Source organism: Sylvia atricapilla, chromosome 2, assembly GCF_009819655.1.
Source record: "Sylvia atricapilla isolate bSylAtr1 chromosome 2, bSylAtr1.pri, whole genome shotgun sequence".
Classification (NCBI taxonomy): Eukaryota; Metazoa; Chordata; class Aves; order Passeriformes; family Sylviidae; genus Sylvia; species Sylvia atricapilla.
In genome coordinates, this window is record NC_089141.1 from 105,142,184 (window position 1) to 105,155,521 (window position 13,338).

The window sequence follows — 13,338 nt, forward strand, 5'->3', positions numbered from 1 at the left end:
TTGAGAAGTGTTTCAATATATTCTGGGCTGTGAACAGTCACCCAGATGGTACATGGTGAAAAACCCTCCACTCTAGTTTAACCTCTTAATTAAGAATGTTCATGTATGTTCACTGAAAAAAACAAAGAAACAAACAAAATCCTCAAAACAAACAAACAAACCACAAAACAAAAAAAACCACCAACAAACTAACCAAAAAACCACACCCCTAAATAAACCCAAACAAACAAACAAAAAACCCCAAAAACACAGCAAAAGGGAAATCAAAAGGAAATGTAAGGCAGCATCAAAATATACCACTTCTTAACCACATATGTTACTTGAAATTTATATTGTCGAGGTGACAATATATCAAGCAAGGTTGATGTTGCTTCAAGGGCTTTATTATTCTGGGGTTTTTCCTTGTTTGTTCTTGATTATTAGCAAAAGAAGGTAAGTATGAAATGAGCCGTGCTGCAAGGTAAATGTGTTATTATTTGCTCCATTAGGATGCATTCCCTTTTGAGAAGCTCCAAAAGAAGGTATACTGTAAAAACAAGATACAAATAAGAGATGCTAACACCTTTAATTTTAGTTTTTATATCCCTTGAGAATACTATATCGGAAATATTTGCATATATGAAGAGTGGAGCCTTCCTGGTTCTAAACAATCTTTTTAGTCTTTAAACCCTTAATCATTTCTGCTAACTGTAAGATGCATCTAACACACCTTAAAAGTATTTCTTTGCCTTGGATCTGATATTCTCAACAACAGAGCCTCACAAATTCCCTGACCAACTCAACTGACAAGAAACTGACAAGTTTTCTTCAGACTCTTTAATGCTCTTTAATTCATCACTAGATGAATTTGTTCAAGTTGGATTTACAAAAAGGATAACTAGGTCCTTATCCTCAAGTGAGGAAAGGAAAACCTTTAGGCATATATTCTATAAGTAATACACATTTTCCAATTACAGTTTAATATATTATTGTACAAGTCATTAAAAACAGTCATTCTACCAAATAGATTTAAAAAAACTAAACAGAGAAACTTCTGTTGAATATATATCAGCAGTATCAAATTCTAACATATTCATGAAAATATTCCAGCCCTTGAAAACAAATATTTAATATTCTGATAGAGGTTTTTTTAAGTATTTTTAAAAATAAGTCACCTAGATGTTTAGTCTAGAAAATGTTGCAGCGATATTTTAATGAGTTGACATTTATAATTATGCATGCAGTTCTGGATCCTCTTGTGAAATACTGAATCCCATTTACTACGTGAGAAGCTATTAAATGTTAACTAGACACCTATAGAGAAATGCTATACATATAAACCAGTCATGTTCCGAATTAAGAAATGAGGATGAAAAAAGGTAACAATGAATCTCCTAGTTTCAGGATATTTTTGCTTCAGTAGATTTTTCATTACTCTTTTTGTTTCAATATGATCAATATATATTTGTACCTGGGTTTTGAAATTCCCAGCTTTAATTGTCAAAAAAAGTTATATGAATGCTTTGTTTGATGTCAGAAACCATTTTGGAAAATAGCTTTTAATTTTCTTCAAGGTAGAATTGATAAAGTAAGAAAATATGAGTAGAGCTTACAATACCTTTACTTTGCTCAGGCAGTCTCTCAACTGGTCTTCATTCCCTTTTTCAAGGGGAATACAAATAATGCTGTCTGCTTCCTCTAACCATAAAATCAACTTGTTCAAATCCTCTTGAAATTCTGATAAAGTATTCTTTTCTTCCTCTATCCTGTAATCAAAATGTGAAATTAATGTTTTTATAAATTTATTTTATATTGAAGTGCTTATCCATACTGAAGTGTGACAGATAACTAATTCTTAGAATTTATACTAATTATTTTTATAAGTGGACCACAGATTTTTTCACATCAAAAAATATTAGGCAAACACCAACATCCTTTTAAGGTGACATTAAATATATTTTAAAAGAAAAGATCAAGGCGTAATTTACACCACCACTAAATTCAGCTTTTGAATTACATATGGCAGGTAGCAGACAAGCACACCAGAAATAAAGCATCTAATTATTCAGACTAAAATTCTGTTTGAAGTAACAGCAGGGAAGCCCAGTGTCGACAACTAAGAATTCTAGCATCAAGTGTTTCCAAATTAAACCTGTAAAAATTGACACAGACTCATTTGGATGTATTAAACAGCAAGATATTTCAGTAACTGTGCCATACAGTTTGGTGTGAAGATTCACAAAACGTAGGTAAGGTTCGCAGCTGATAAGTAGGAATAAGATGGGATCCACGACACCTAACTTTAGATGTCTACTCTTCATTTGTCTCCATCTACAACTCATCTGCTCATTTTCACTCTGACTGTATAAAGTATACTGAGGTGTGAACTTTTGTGCAAAAGCTTCTGAAGTTATCAAGAGATGCAGGCAAAAAATTTCATGTGCAGCAGGGAAGAGTATTGGTAAAATGTGAATGCTTGGGATTAGCATTTGGAGTAAACCCTTCTAAAGCAGAAATATTGTCTTGTATAAAATACCCATAATTTATCCACCAAACTTATTCACATACTGAGAATTACCTGTATGGAAAGATCAGAGATTAAATACTTATCAAAATTAAACAATGAAAAGCAGATACTGCAAGCTGGGATAGTATTTTTATCATGCCAATTTCCTCCCATACACAACTGGCTCATGTAGTATCAGGATATTCACACTCACACAAAGGCCTGAAAATATTCATCCCTTCTGACGGGGCATAACTTGCCCAGCTACACTGGTACGACAGGCAGATGTCCTGTTTTAGGTGTCATAAACAACCAAAAATCCCCAAACTGCCCTCAGACTCATTTGTGGGGCTTTCCACCAGAGAACTGTGCATGATCCACCGTGTTGCAGCAGAGAGTGGTTAACTGCCCTCTTCCCAGGGGAGGTACCTGGACATTCCCATCTGAACATGAATATATTGAACTTCATGTTATGCAGGCTTCCCTCACCCCCAACGGGTCAAGACTGAGATCATCATTTTGACCAATGGGCATCGAAATCGCAACAATCAAATCTTGTCACAGGACCCACTGATGGACATTTCTTTCTTTCCTCTGCACTATCTACTTGTATACTTTATTTTTCTTTCTTTTCCTTATAAATTTTCTTAAGTTGTATCTTTACACTTCTATATTGTTTCTATAGATAATAACCAAAATGGCTACAAACCTCCTTCCCACTGCAATCAAATTGTTCTAAAATAAACCCGCTGTTTACACACAAACAATTGGTCATTGAGTTTCACTCGAATCTGCCCAAAGGGATCTACTGCTAACAAGAACCTCAGTTACTCTGCCTTCAGGAGTGGGATATAACAATAGCCAACCTAAACTTCCCTTGGCCCAACTTGACCTCATTCTCCTATTCTTTTGTCTCGGAGGGGAAGGGATTAACCCTTGCCCCACTACAGACTTAGTTCAGAGAATTGTAGAGAGTGAAAAGATCTCCCCTCAGCCTCCTTTACCAAAGAGAAAGTATATTTTCAACACATAAAAGTCAATGTTCATAACTACACTTGGAGCATGAAAATGCTGGTTTTAATTTATATATAAATCAAAATGTTTGGCAAATTTGTGCTGCTTTGAACAGCATCTCAATATAGTTCTAGAGCAAGTTCCTGGTTTAGATCAAGAATGGATTCTAAATCAGCAGATTTATTTGATTTTGTTCTCAAAACAGTATATTTTAATATTTACTAGACATATGAGCCCAGCACTAGGGTTTTTTTCTGTTTTTATTTTTTTTAAGCTCAGAAACAAGTTACTCTGCAGAATCTGCCTACAGATTAAACAAACATAAGCCACTAGCACTAAATTGCTCTTTAGAGGAAAAAGTTAGAGATTATATTTACTGTGAAAACAATAAAATTCTCTAAAACTATTTACACTTATTTATACCAATATATACCCATATATACACATTTATGCAAAAAAATACATTAAAAAATGAACACCATAAATAGCAAAAGAATTACCAGCCCTACTTTCTTTGGCTTGGCTTAGATTTTCTAATGGAATCATGCATGAATATCTTCATAAGCTGCCATTTGCCCAGTATTTCTGGAAATGTGACCAATATCAACAAAAAATGGTGACGGTCCTAGATACAGGGATAATTCTTGTACTAATATATCTATTTATTACAACTCTGTATCTCTTATGGAGTACTGTTTTGCAGACAGAAATTCTGGACCTTTCCAATACACACAGATATTAATGTTTGATTGCACAGGTCATGTAAAAAAAAACCAACTTTACAGCATCACACTTATTACACTGTTCTTCACTGGGAAGTGTTCATGTTCATGACTTGAGAGGTCATTTGCTCTTCTCAAGCCAAAATAGGTCATCTAAAACCAGCTCATCAAAACATTTGTTTCTGTGAAAATGAGTCAGATGTTAATCTATGCACAGATCCATAGCACTGCAACTCTAAAAATGAAGAAAAAATAACATCCTGTAATCCTGAAAGCAGAAGCACAACTTCAAATATTTCTGAGGCAGTTATGGCAATCTGGGAATCAGGCATCCAGTGTTTCACCATAAACCACAAAATAAAACCTCTGTCTCTCAACCTGACCAAGCATCCCAGAATCCAAGCTCTCAGAAACAGCTTCCATTTGTTTTGGTTTCCTCTCACTTCTACTCATTTGTGAAGTGCATAGCACAGTGGAGACATTACGTGATGGTACCCTGAGGATAAACCTGAGAAAAATCCAAGTTTAAGTATGTTAATTCTGGCACAGAAAAGGCATAGTATTTAACTCAATGCACCCGAGAGCAAAATTATTGAGCTGCATAGTATTTTGAATGAGAAATCAAAAATATTTCTTGTCTCCTAGAAGAGATAGCAATTGGCAAGATTCCTTTTCCATCTTAAGTAGACATTCAGTTTTATCACCTTTATGAATTGAGACACAACTCTTAAAACATTAAAAGTTTTCCATGCCGTGAATGAAAGAGTTTTTTACTTTCATGACTAATTTAAATGCTGATCAGTAAGATAAGAATGTTTTAAACTTACGACTTTCCAGGAATTCTTTCAGAGATGCTTCATACGGACGTTTATATAATATATATATTAAAAACATATACGTATATATATGCATATTGCATATATGTGCATGTGTGTTTCAGTGTGTGTGCAAGCACAGAAGGGCTTCAGAGTTCAGCAAAAAAAGATATCCCATAGATCTACTTCTTTATTTTAATCAGGAACAACATGCAGTAAAGGAATTCAAAGGTTCATTGCAATTAACAGGACATGGAGGTGCACCTTATAATTTACTTTACCATCTCTTCTTGACCTGCTAGAATGTTACTTCTATTATAAATAACATCCTGCAAGACAAGTGTCATATTATGCAAGACACTAAAAGAGAGTGTTCTGTGTTAGCTGAACCGGTTAATTGAATTAAAAGTTTTAACTCAATGACTGATTACACCTTTTGAACAAACTGATTTCTATCATCATAATTACTTTTGGAACAACAGACACATGTAATTTCCAGGAGTTTAAATTCATGGAGGCAATGAAAAATTTAGAGTTAGTTGTTACTTAGTGAGTATGGACTTTCAAATCCAAGCCTAAAGAAGCTGGAGTAAGGAACATGACCCACCAGTCAACTCAGATATGGACAGAGCAAGAGAAAGCAGTTGGAAGTATGACCTGCTGGAAAAGCAGGTGACTGAGGAATAAGATATAATTCCAGCAGCTGGCCTTATGGAGCCAGGCAGATCCATCTTCAGCACAGGTCTTCAAGCTGTTATATACTACTGCCTAATCCCTACAAACCAACCTATGTTCACAAAAAAGCTTTTAATCTCCTTCTCTGTTGGCAAAAAGTTTATTTAATTAACCCTGAAATATAATCCGTTTTGACTGATGGAAAAGCCTCAAACTATAGCAGAGAAGCACAGAATTTCGTGTGCAACCTTTCATCTTCTACACAACTGCTATTCTTAGGCACATTACTTTGTCTTTTCCATAGTAAAACATAGCAGATTTCTGCTTGGTTTTCTAAATTCACAGGGTCTCTTCATCAACTACTCTGAATGCACATCTTTTTATAGGAATATTACATACTTTCAGAAGTAAATGTATCAATATTCAGTTTTTAATACTAACTATTAAATTAATGATTTTTCTATTTGCATTTTGTGTCTATAATAATTGATGGATTAGGGATTAGTCTTCCTGCCATTATTAAACTGAATGTCTAAAAAATTCTTATGGTATTCCACAAAAGACCATGGAAAGATTGGTTTTTTTCAAACTATCATTAATCCTTAGTTATATTTGTTAACTACTACATAAACATTCACAGCTTATATCAGTCAACTTGTATTTTCATGCGCAGTGTCAAGAAACCACAACAAAGAGAAATATATACTGCAGCTCAAGTATTTTCTCCATAGTCAACAATGTGATAGCAATACCATGGCAACCCGTAAATAGTTAGTGAAACACATTAGATGTTTGGAGTTTGTAACTGCACACGAGTAATGTTGGATTTATTTGGGAGGTGTCAGCTATAGAAATAAAATATACAATCATAGGAGTAGTAGAGATCTGCACTTGTGACTCATATTCCCATCTGTAAGTCCAATAATATTTTGGTGCCTTTTCAGTTTTTAACATTCAGCTGTCAATTCCGCGTTTATTGAATGTCTAAGATTAGGAATTAATGTGTTCAGTAGCTGCTACTGAGAATATAAGAGGCCATCAAAATGATATAAAAAAAATTAAAGACAATATTTGCTGAAAAAAAAATTAATTTTCATTCTTTCTTTAAAGAATAAATAAATATGCTCCATTAAGGAACTTTAAATAAGTGAAATTAAAATAGCACATAAACTTTAGAAAATGTATTTAGATGTAAATATTAAGCAATAAGAAGTTTAGCTAAACTATTTGTAAGCACAATACAAATTTATGCCAGTAATTCTTTTCTAGTGATTCATTATAAGAAATCTGAACAGTCAAAAAAAGAAAATTTAGAAAAATACAATATGTAGCTAATTATGTGCTGGAAAGAAAAAAAATATATATTGACATAACTGTCACATAATCTCTTCATCCTAAACCAGTTTTTATATTGCAACTAAAGCTAATCACAGCCTTCAATATGCTGAGTGTTCAAGTAAAGCAGCTATTGTGTTATGGAAGAAAAACAATACCTTAGTAAACACATTGTATGAAAAGTATTAAAAAGTATCTTTATAACAATTAATTTTTATTTAGAATACAAACTTTTTATTTTTGTATTCAGGAAAGGACTTGGAAGTATTCTGGTAAACAGCCTTTGTTCTGTCATTCTTTCTACAATTACTTCAAATTCGCTTGGGTAGAGATCTGAACAGGCAGTCTGCAGGTTCAAACTCATTAAAAGTGTAAATGTATTTGCAGCTAAAATAATGAAAAATTCTCTTCCATTCAACTGAACCCAATTTTAACAAATGTCAGATCGTGACGAATAAAAAACCCCAAACTGATTACTTCTGAAACATTGAAGGAATCTATTTCCTGGGCATCTGTTTTCAAAAATTACACAAGAAAGTTTTAGCAGAAATGGCAAATAAAAAGACCAACTAACACTACTGTTACAGATCTTTGAATAGTCTCATTTATGAGCCATTCCCTTCTCAAGCTCCTATGTTGCTTCTCCTCCTGTGTAGGTTCCCTTGGCTGGCCCTGCCTGGCCCAGATGCTCCTGAAAGAGCAGCACCAAGCTGCAGCCACATCTCTGGGGCTTGCTGCACACTGTGACAAGTCACCATGTCCCTAAATCACCCAAAACTCAGATGTCTCAGTGGCATGTCTCAGAGCAGACACAGCATGATGTGGCCTGATGTGTGTCAGGGGATGAAAGGGCAGAGCAAACTTCTGTTGGAGACGCAGACACTTTGTATTTCCTCTCTTTTGTCTGGGCTTAGTAGAATTTATTCAAAAGGACTTTTTGGCTTCCAGTAGACTCCAAAGTCTCAGTTTCAGAGTAACGATGTATTAGAGTACAAACCCCTACTTTTCCAGAATACATCTTTTGTAGCAAAATGTTAACAAAAACTCAATTAATTTCCCAATTTGCTAACTACCAGTGTATCAGACTTTCAATCAAGTTCCACTTTATTCAACTGCCTGGTCTATTTCAAAGTTTTCAGTAAGATAAAATGACTAGATGTGCTGAAATTACATTCTCATTTAATTCTTAGCTGGATGGATTAGACTGCAAGATACAAAACTTTAAATACTGAATTCAAACTTCTACGGCTTTGAAACTCTTCGATAAAGGCAAGTGGAAGATAACATCCCACACAAACATAACTCAAGCATAACCTCTTGATCTTCAGTACCAAAGAAAGGAGATTCAAAGTAAATTTTAAGCCTGTGCTTTGCCTGGGATCAGCATTTGACCTTTTAAAACTGAAAACTAGCTCTTTTTTACTGAAGAGAAGTAGAGGTTCCTCAAATTGTCCTGAGATTTAGTTTGTTTTCTTGTCTGCTTTTAATTAAGTTGACCTTTTTCAGTCCAAATAATTCTTATTCATTAAAACTGCCAGTTTATTACCAAGATTAATGTTAGCATCTAGTGAATCTATGATCAGTTTCAGTAATTTATAGAATAACATGGTTTTGATGTGGTTTACAATTCTTATTATTCAAGTAGTTTAATATTTATTCCAAATTACTTATGAAAACTACGTGCACATTCATGCACCTTCTAAAAATATCTGCATCACTTTCTGTTACTCCTGTAATTGCTTCCCTTCTCCCCTCAGCCCCTACTGATTTTTGCATTCAGATTGAAAAATATATCTAGAATGGACTGTCAATGCCCCACATAAAAGTTGAATTCTCCATGTAAAATTGTGCAGGATTATGAAAATCAATTTCTTCCATCTTGGTAAGCAAATAGCAAAAACAGAGTTTACAATATATAAAGTTTCCTTGCCAAATAATGCTTAGCATCATTACACTTGAATCTGAAATCACTAACAGATTTCATTTCTGGAATCCATTCAATTGCTAATTTCTTGCCACTTTATCTTGAGATCTGCTGAGCAAAAATGTAATAGGAAACAAAGTTTAAGTTGATAACTACTCTGAGCTACTGAGAATTATCTTTAAAGAAGTGCATAATGTATTAACTACAAAGACTAAAACTTGAAACCTATTAAAAGTTTAGGGTCAGTTTTATTTTCTGATTTACATAAGGTTCTAAATCTTAATATCTATTTTATTTTTCTTTGAAATTATTATATGAAATTGCATTATACCTTCATTCAATATGGTTTTAAAATGTGCTTCCATTTTCTCATTCATTCTCAAAATTAACTTAAAAAATCTTAGAATCCTTTCCATAGTAATAACATTCTTTTAACTATGAAAACTTAATTTTTAGGAAACACAGACAAAATTAAAAGGACTATTAAAACTTACGTGTGTCACAATATAAGCATTTTGACTTCATAGGTGTTTTTTTTTTTTTTTTTTTTTTTTTTTTAAATAGTCTATTACAGGTATTTTGAAAAGGAGAAATCAAAATATGTCAACTGAACCCTATTTACTGTAATTTCTATTCTACTGATATACCATTTGACATGGTACCAATACATGACTTGGGCAATATCATGATTATATTAGCTCTTTAGCCTGTAATTAGAGGCCATGTCCTTCAACTTTTGTTTGCCTCGTGCTTTGACCTTAAGGATAAATTAAAGCATTTTGGATAACATGGATTTCAAGGCTTAAAAATAGAGAATCTAACTGTACCCAAAACCAAATGAGGAAAAAATAACGAAAAACTAAAAGATGTCAAAGTATAAGAGTTATGAAAATCCCATGACACCATGGCTATATAAAGATTGTGCAGCTGAAAAGCCTATGGTCTTTTCATGCCCAGGTTCATCAATAATTGAGACCTACTTAGAACACATCACTTTTTCCTGTCAAGTAGGCTTCTTTCCTTTGAAAATCCACTCTAGATGAGTGAAAAGAAGAAAACAAAACACCACATGTGTGGTGGCAGAAGCTAGGGTAAGATGTGTTTCCAAGAGCTAGGAGGAAAAGCATTCCCTGGCTCTGACACAGTCAAGAGGACTGGGAGGTGAACAGAAGCATCCTGATGCATGTAAAGTACACCAGGAACATTTTTATCAGTTTAGCACAACACTATCTGCATTCCTCCTGGTGCAATGCTATTATTCATGCAAAGTTCACTAACTGAGGTCTCTGCAATCATTTTCCTCTAAATTACACAAGCTGTCATTCCAGAGCAAAACAAACCAATCGGTCAACATACTGAACAGATCAAAAGGAGGAATGCGTGTGCAAGTGTTTATTTAAGAACCTTCATCTAGGGGATATAACTGGATTATTCCCACTTAACAAATCCTAGGCTCCCTTAAAATAGAGAATGTGTCAAGAAATTCCATGCAATATTCCAACACTGCATTGAGCCAAAAGGATATTCAGTTAGACATTTCTACTGATAAATGAAGGGGTGAAGAATAACAATCTTAACCAGAACAGAAGCATATTTTATATCCTCAGACAAAGCTCAACCACCAATCTTTTTCTTCTGTGCTGCCAAAGTAGATTACAGGGCTGTTAAAAAGATATGTTATTTTTTTGTAAGTGTTTGTACTTCCATAACAAGTTAATGCTTGGAAACACAGATGGGTTTCAAATGTACAAACGAACAGCTTTTTATGTGACAAATAAAGGCCAAGGACTCCCTTGTATAACAAATAACAGTACCATCAACACCTGGAAATACAGTAGAAAGAATTATTTAAAGTATCCCTGAAGCTTCTGACAGCTGTAGATTACTTGTTGCATCTCTTTCTTTTAACACAGAATCATTTTGATGGAAAAGACCTTCAGGATCATTGAGTTCAACCATTAACCCAGCACTCCCATCCCTAAACCATGTCCCTAAGTGACATATCTACATGTCTCTAAATTTAAATACTGGGAAATCTTATAGCACTTTTCAGTACCTAAAGGGGAACTACAGGAAGGCTGGAAAGGACTTTTCCCAAGGGCATGTAGTGACAGGACAAGGGAGAATTGCCTTGAGATAAAATAACATTTAGATTAGATATTAAGAAGAAATTATTTGCTTTTGAATTGTGAGGCACTGATAATAGAAGAGATTGTAGAGTTCAAATCACTGGAATTTTTCAAAGGCAGGCTGCATGAGGCTCTGAGAAGCCTGATCTAGTAGAAGGTTCACTGTCTAACTCAGGGGATTGGAGCTCAATAAACTTTAAGTTCCCTTCGAACCTTAACCATTCTCTGGTGTCTCAACCACTTCCTTGGGCAGCCTGTTCCAATGACAGACAACATGTTCCAGAAACTTTAATCATTATTAGAGTCAGTAAAAACCCTTCAGGACACTCCCTCATGATGGTAGTAAACATTTTCACAGTTTTTTCGCCCCCATGACTCTGAACAGAAAAATGATAAGTGGCATCAAAAGTAAAAGAACCTTGTTGCACACTACCAGTTCTTCCAGTACATCTCCAGCACATCTATCTCTATAAGGAATATTCTGGGATTAAAAAAATTAATTCACAAAGAAAGGTCCGCTTGTATTTTCTGCTGTATTTTAAAGTAGAATGGCATATCCAGTTAGGCCTAGCATCTAGGTTAAGAACATGTTCTTTAATAAAACCTATCTTAACAGTAACTTTTTTTTACAATGAAAATTGTCTTTTTAAAGGTATAAAAGTCCTTTTGCATTATCTGTAACTCAAATACTCTTTCTGTGACTGCATGAAAAAAACCAAATTAATCTAAAAGTGATCATAAATATCATTAAATTGATAAATCACTTTTTTTAATCCAGGCTATGAAATACAGATGTTAATGGTGTTGATTTTAATAGATGAACTAGATTAGGATTACCTGTGTAAATCAACCACGGTATTACTAGTGTTACACAGATGTGCTTTAATGACACACAATCAAACAGAAAGTTATACACCAGTTGTAAATTCTGTGCTGTTCTACTTTAAAAGTGAACTGTTATATATACTTGTTTGGTTTGTTTAAACATTAGGAGTTAAAATATAAAAATATTGAGTATGGCAGGGAGTGGTGGTCACTGACAGGAGTAGGTAGAAAAGAATTAAGAAAATTATAGTGTATGAACAATTTCTAGGACATAAAATTTAATTACTGATAATTCCTTTTATACTTGAAAACTCTAGATGTTGAGAGCTCCTTTGAAATTTCAAGCCAGAATAAAATCTAAAATAACTAAAAAATAATTTCACAATATATTTATCCTATTTTAACCTACCTCTTCTTTTTCTCTACCAACAGTCTGCAGATCTCCTTCCACCGGTTATTCAAACTTTCCAGCTGTTCCTTCAGCACTTTGGCATCTGCTGTTGATGACTGCTCAATAATCTCTTCACCAGTTGCATTCAATGTTTTGACAACAGTTTGCTGCTGCCCAATGCCATCCTGAAGCTCCTGCAAAATACCCAACACATTCACATCTTCAGAAGGAAGTCAAGAATGAAAAAAATGCTTCATCACACTGGCCAGATGGAAAGAGGTGAAAGTTTTTGCTCTCTTCTGAATTCCAAATGAAAAATCCAAGATGAGTAGACATAAAGATATCTCATCGTTTTGTAACAAGTACCTTTCAGTACATTTCTGCAGCCTTTTATCCTCTCCAGTATTGCTGTAATGCTTTCTACACATAAAGGTATATATCACATTTAGAGCCTACAAAGCACTGTAAGATTTAAACAGCAAAATCTGTGAAGTTCCTATTAGCTATAAACTCAAACAAGCAATGTCAGGAAAGCAGGGACTGTAAAACTTCTGATTCCATTAAAAAACACCTTCTTCTAAAATTGTGAGAAGCCAAATAACTCATATGTTCTTTGGTTTGGTTTTGATTGGTTGGTTTGTTGGTTTTGGTTTTGCTTCAGGTTGTCTCGTTTTTTTGTTTTGTTTTATTTTTTTCTTGAGGGGGTACATTGGTTTTGTTGCTGTGGTTTTTTAGATTTGGGTTGGAGTTTGGTGTATTTTGGTTGGTTTGGTTGTTTTTTTATTCTTTTTAAAAGAGACTGGGGGAACTACATAAAAAGTACTGCAGTGTTTCTACTTACACATAAAATTAAGAACTACCAAAAGGCAACCAATATGGGACATTCTCAAGTTTTACTAAATGCACTCTGATAAATTTTCTACATCTTTTATGATAAAATAAAATAATTTTTCCTGCAGTATTCCTGTAGCTACCTTACCTCATGTTTAAAAACAACACAATTCTGAATCTGCAGCTTAGATT

The 13,338-nt window shown here is 34.0% G+C and overlaps 1 protein-coding gene across 9 annotated transcripts in view; it reads right to left on the reverse strand.

Moving 5' to 3' along the window:
* DMD (dystrophin) overlaps positions 1-13,338 on the reverse strand; it is a 978,823-nt gene that overhangs the window by 377,950 nt on the left and 587,535 nt on the right. For all 9 annotated transcript variants that reach the window (XM_066314017.1, XM_066314023.1, XM_066314021.1 and 6 more), the window contains 2 exons: positions 12,334-12,509; positions 1,598-1,745 (listed from right to left, as the gene is read on the reverse strand). In XM_066314017.1, coding sequence (XP_066170114.1) covers positions 1,598-1,745; positions 12,334-12,509 — 324 coding nt within the window. The remainder of the gene's footprint in view (positions 1-1,597; positions 1,746-12,333; positions 12,510-13,338) is intronic.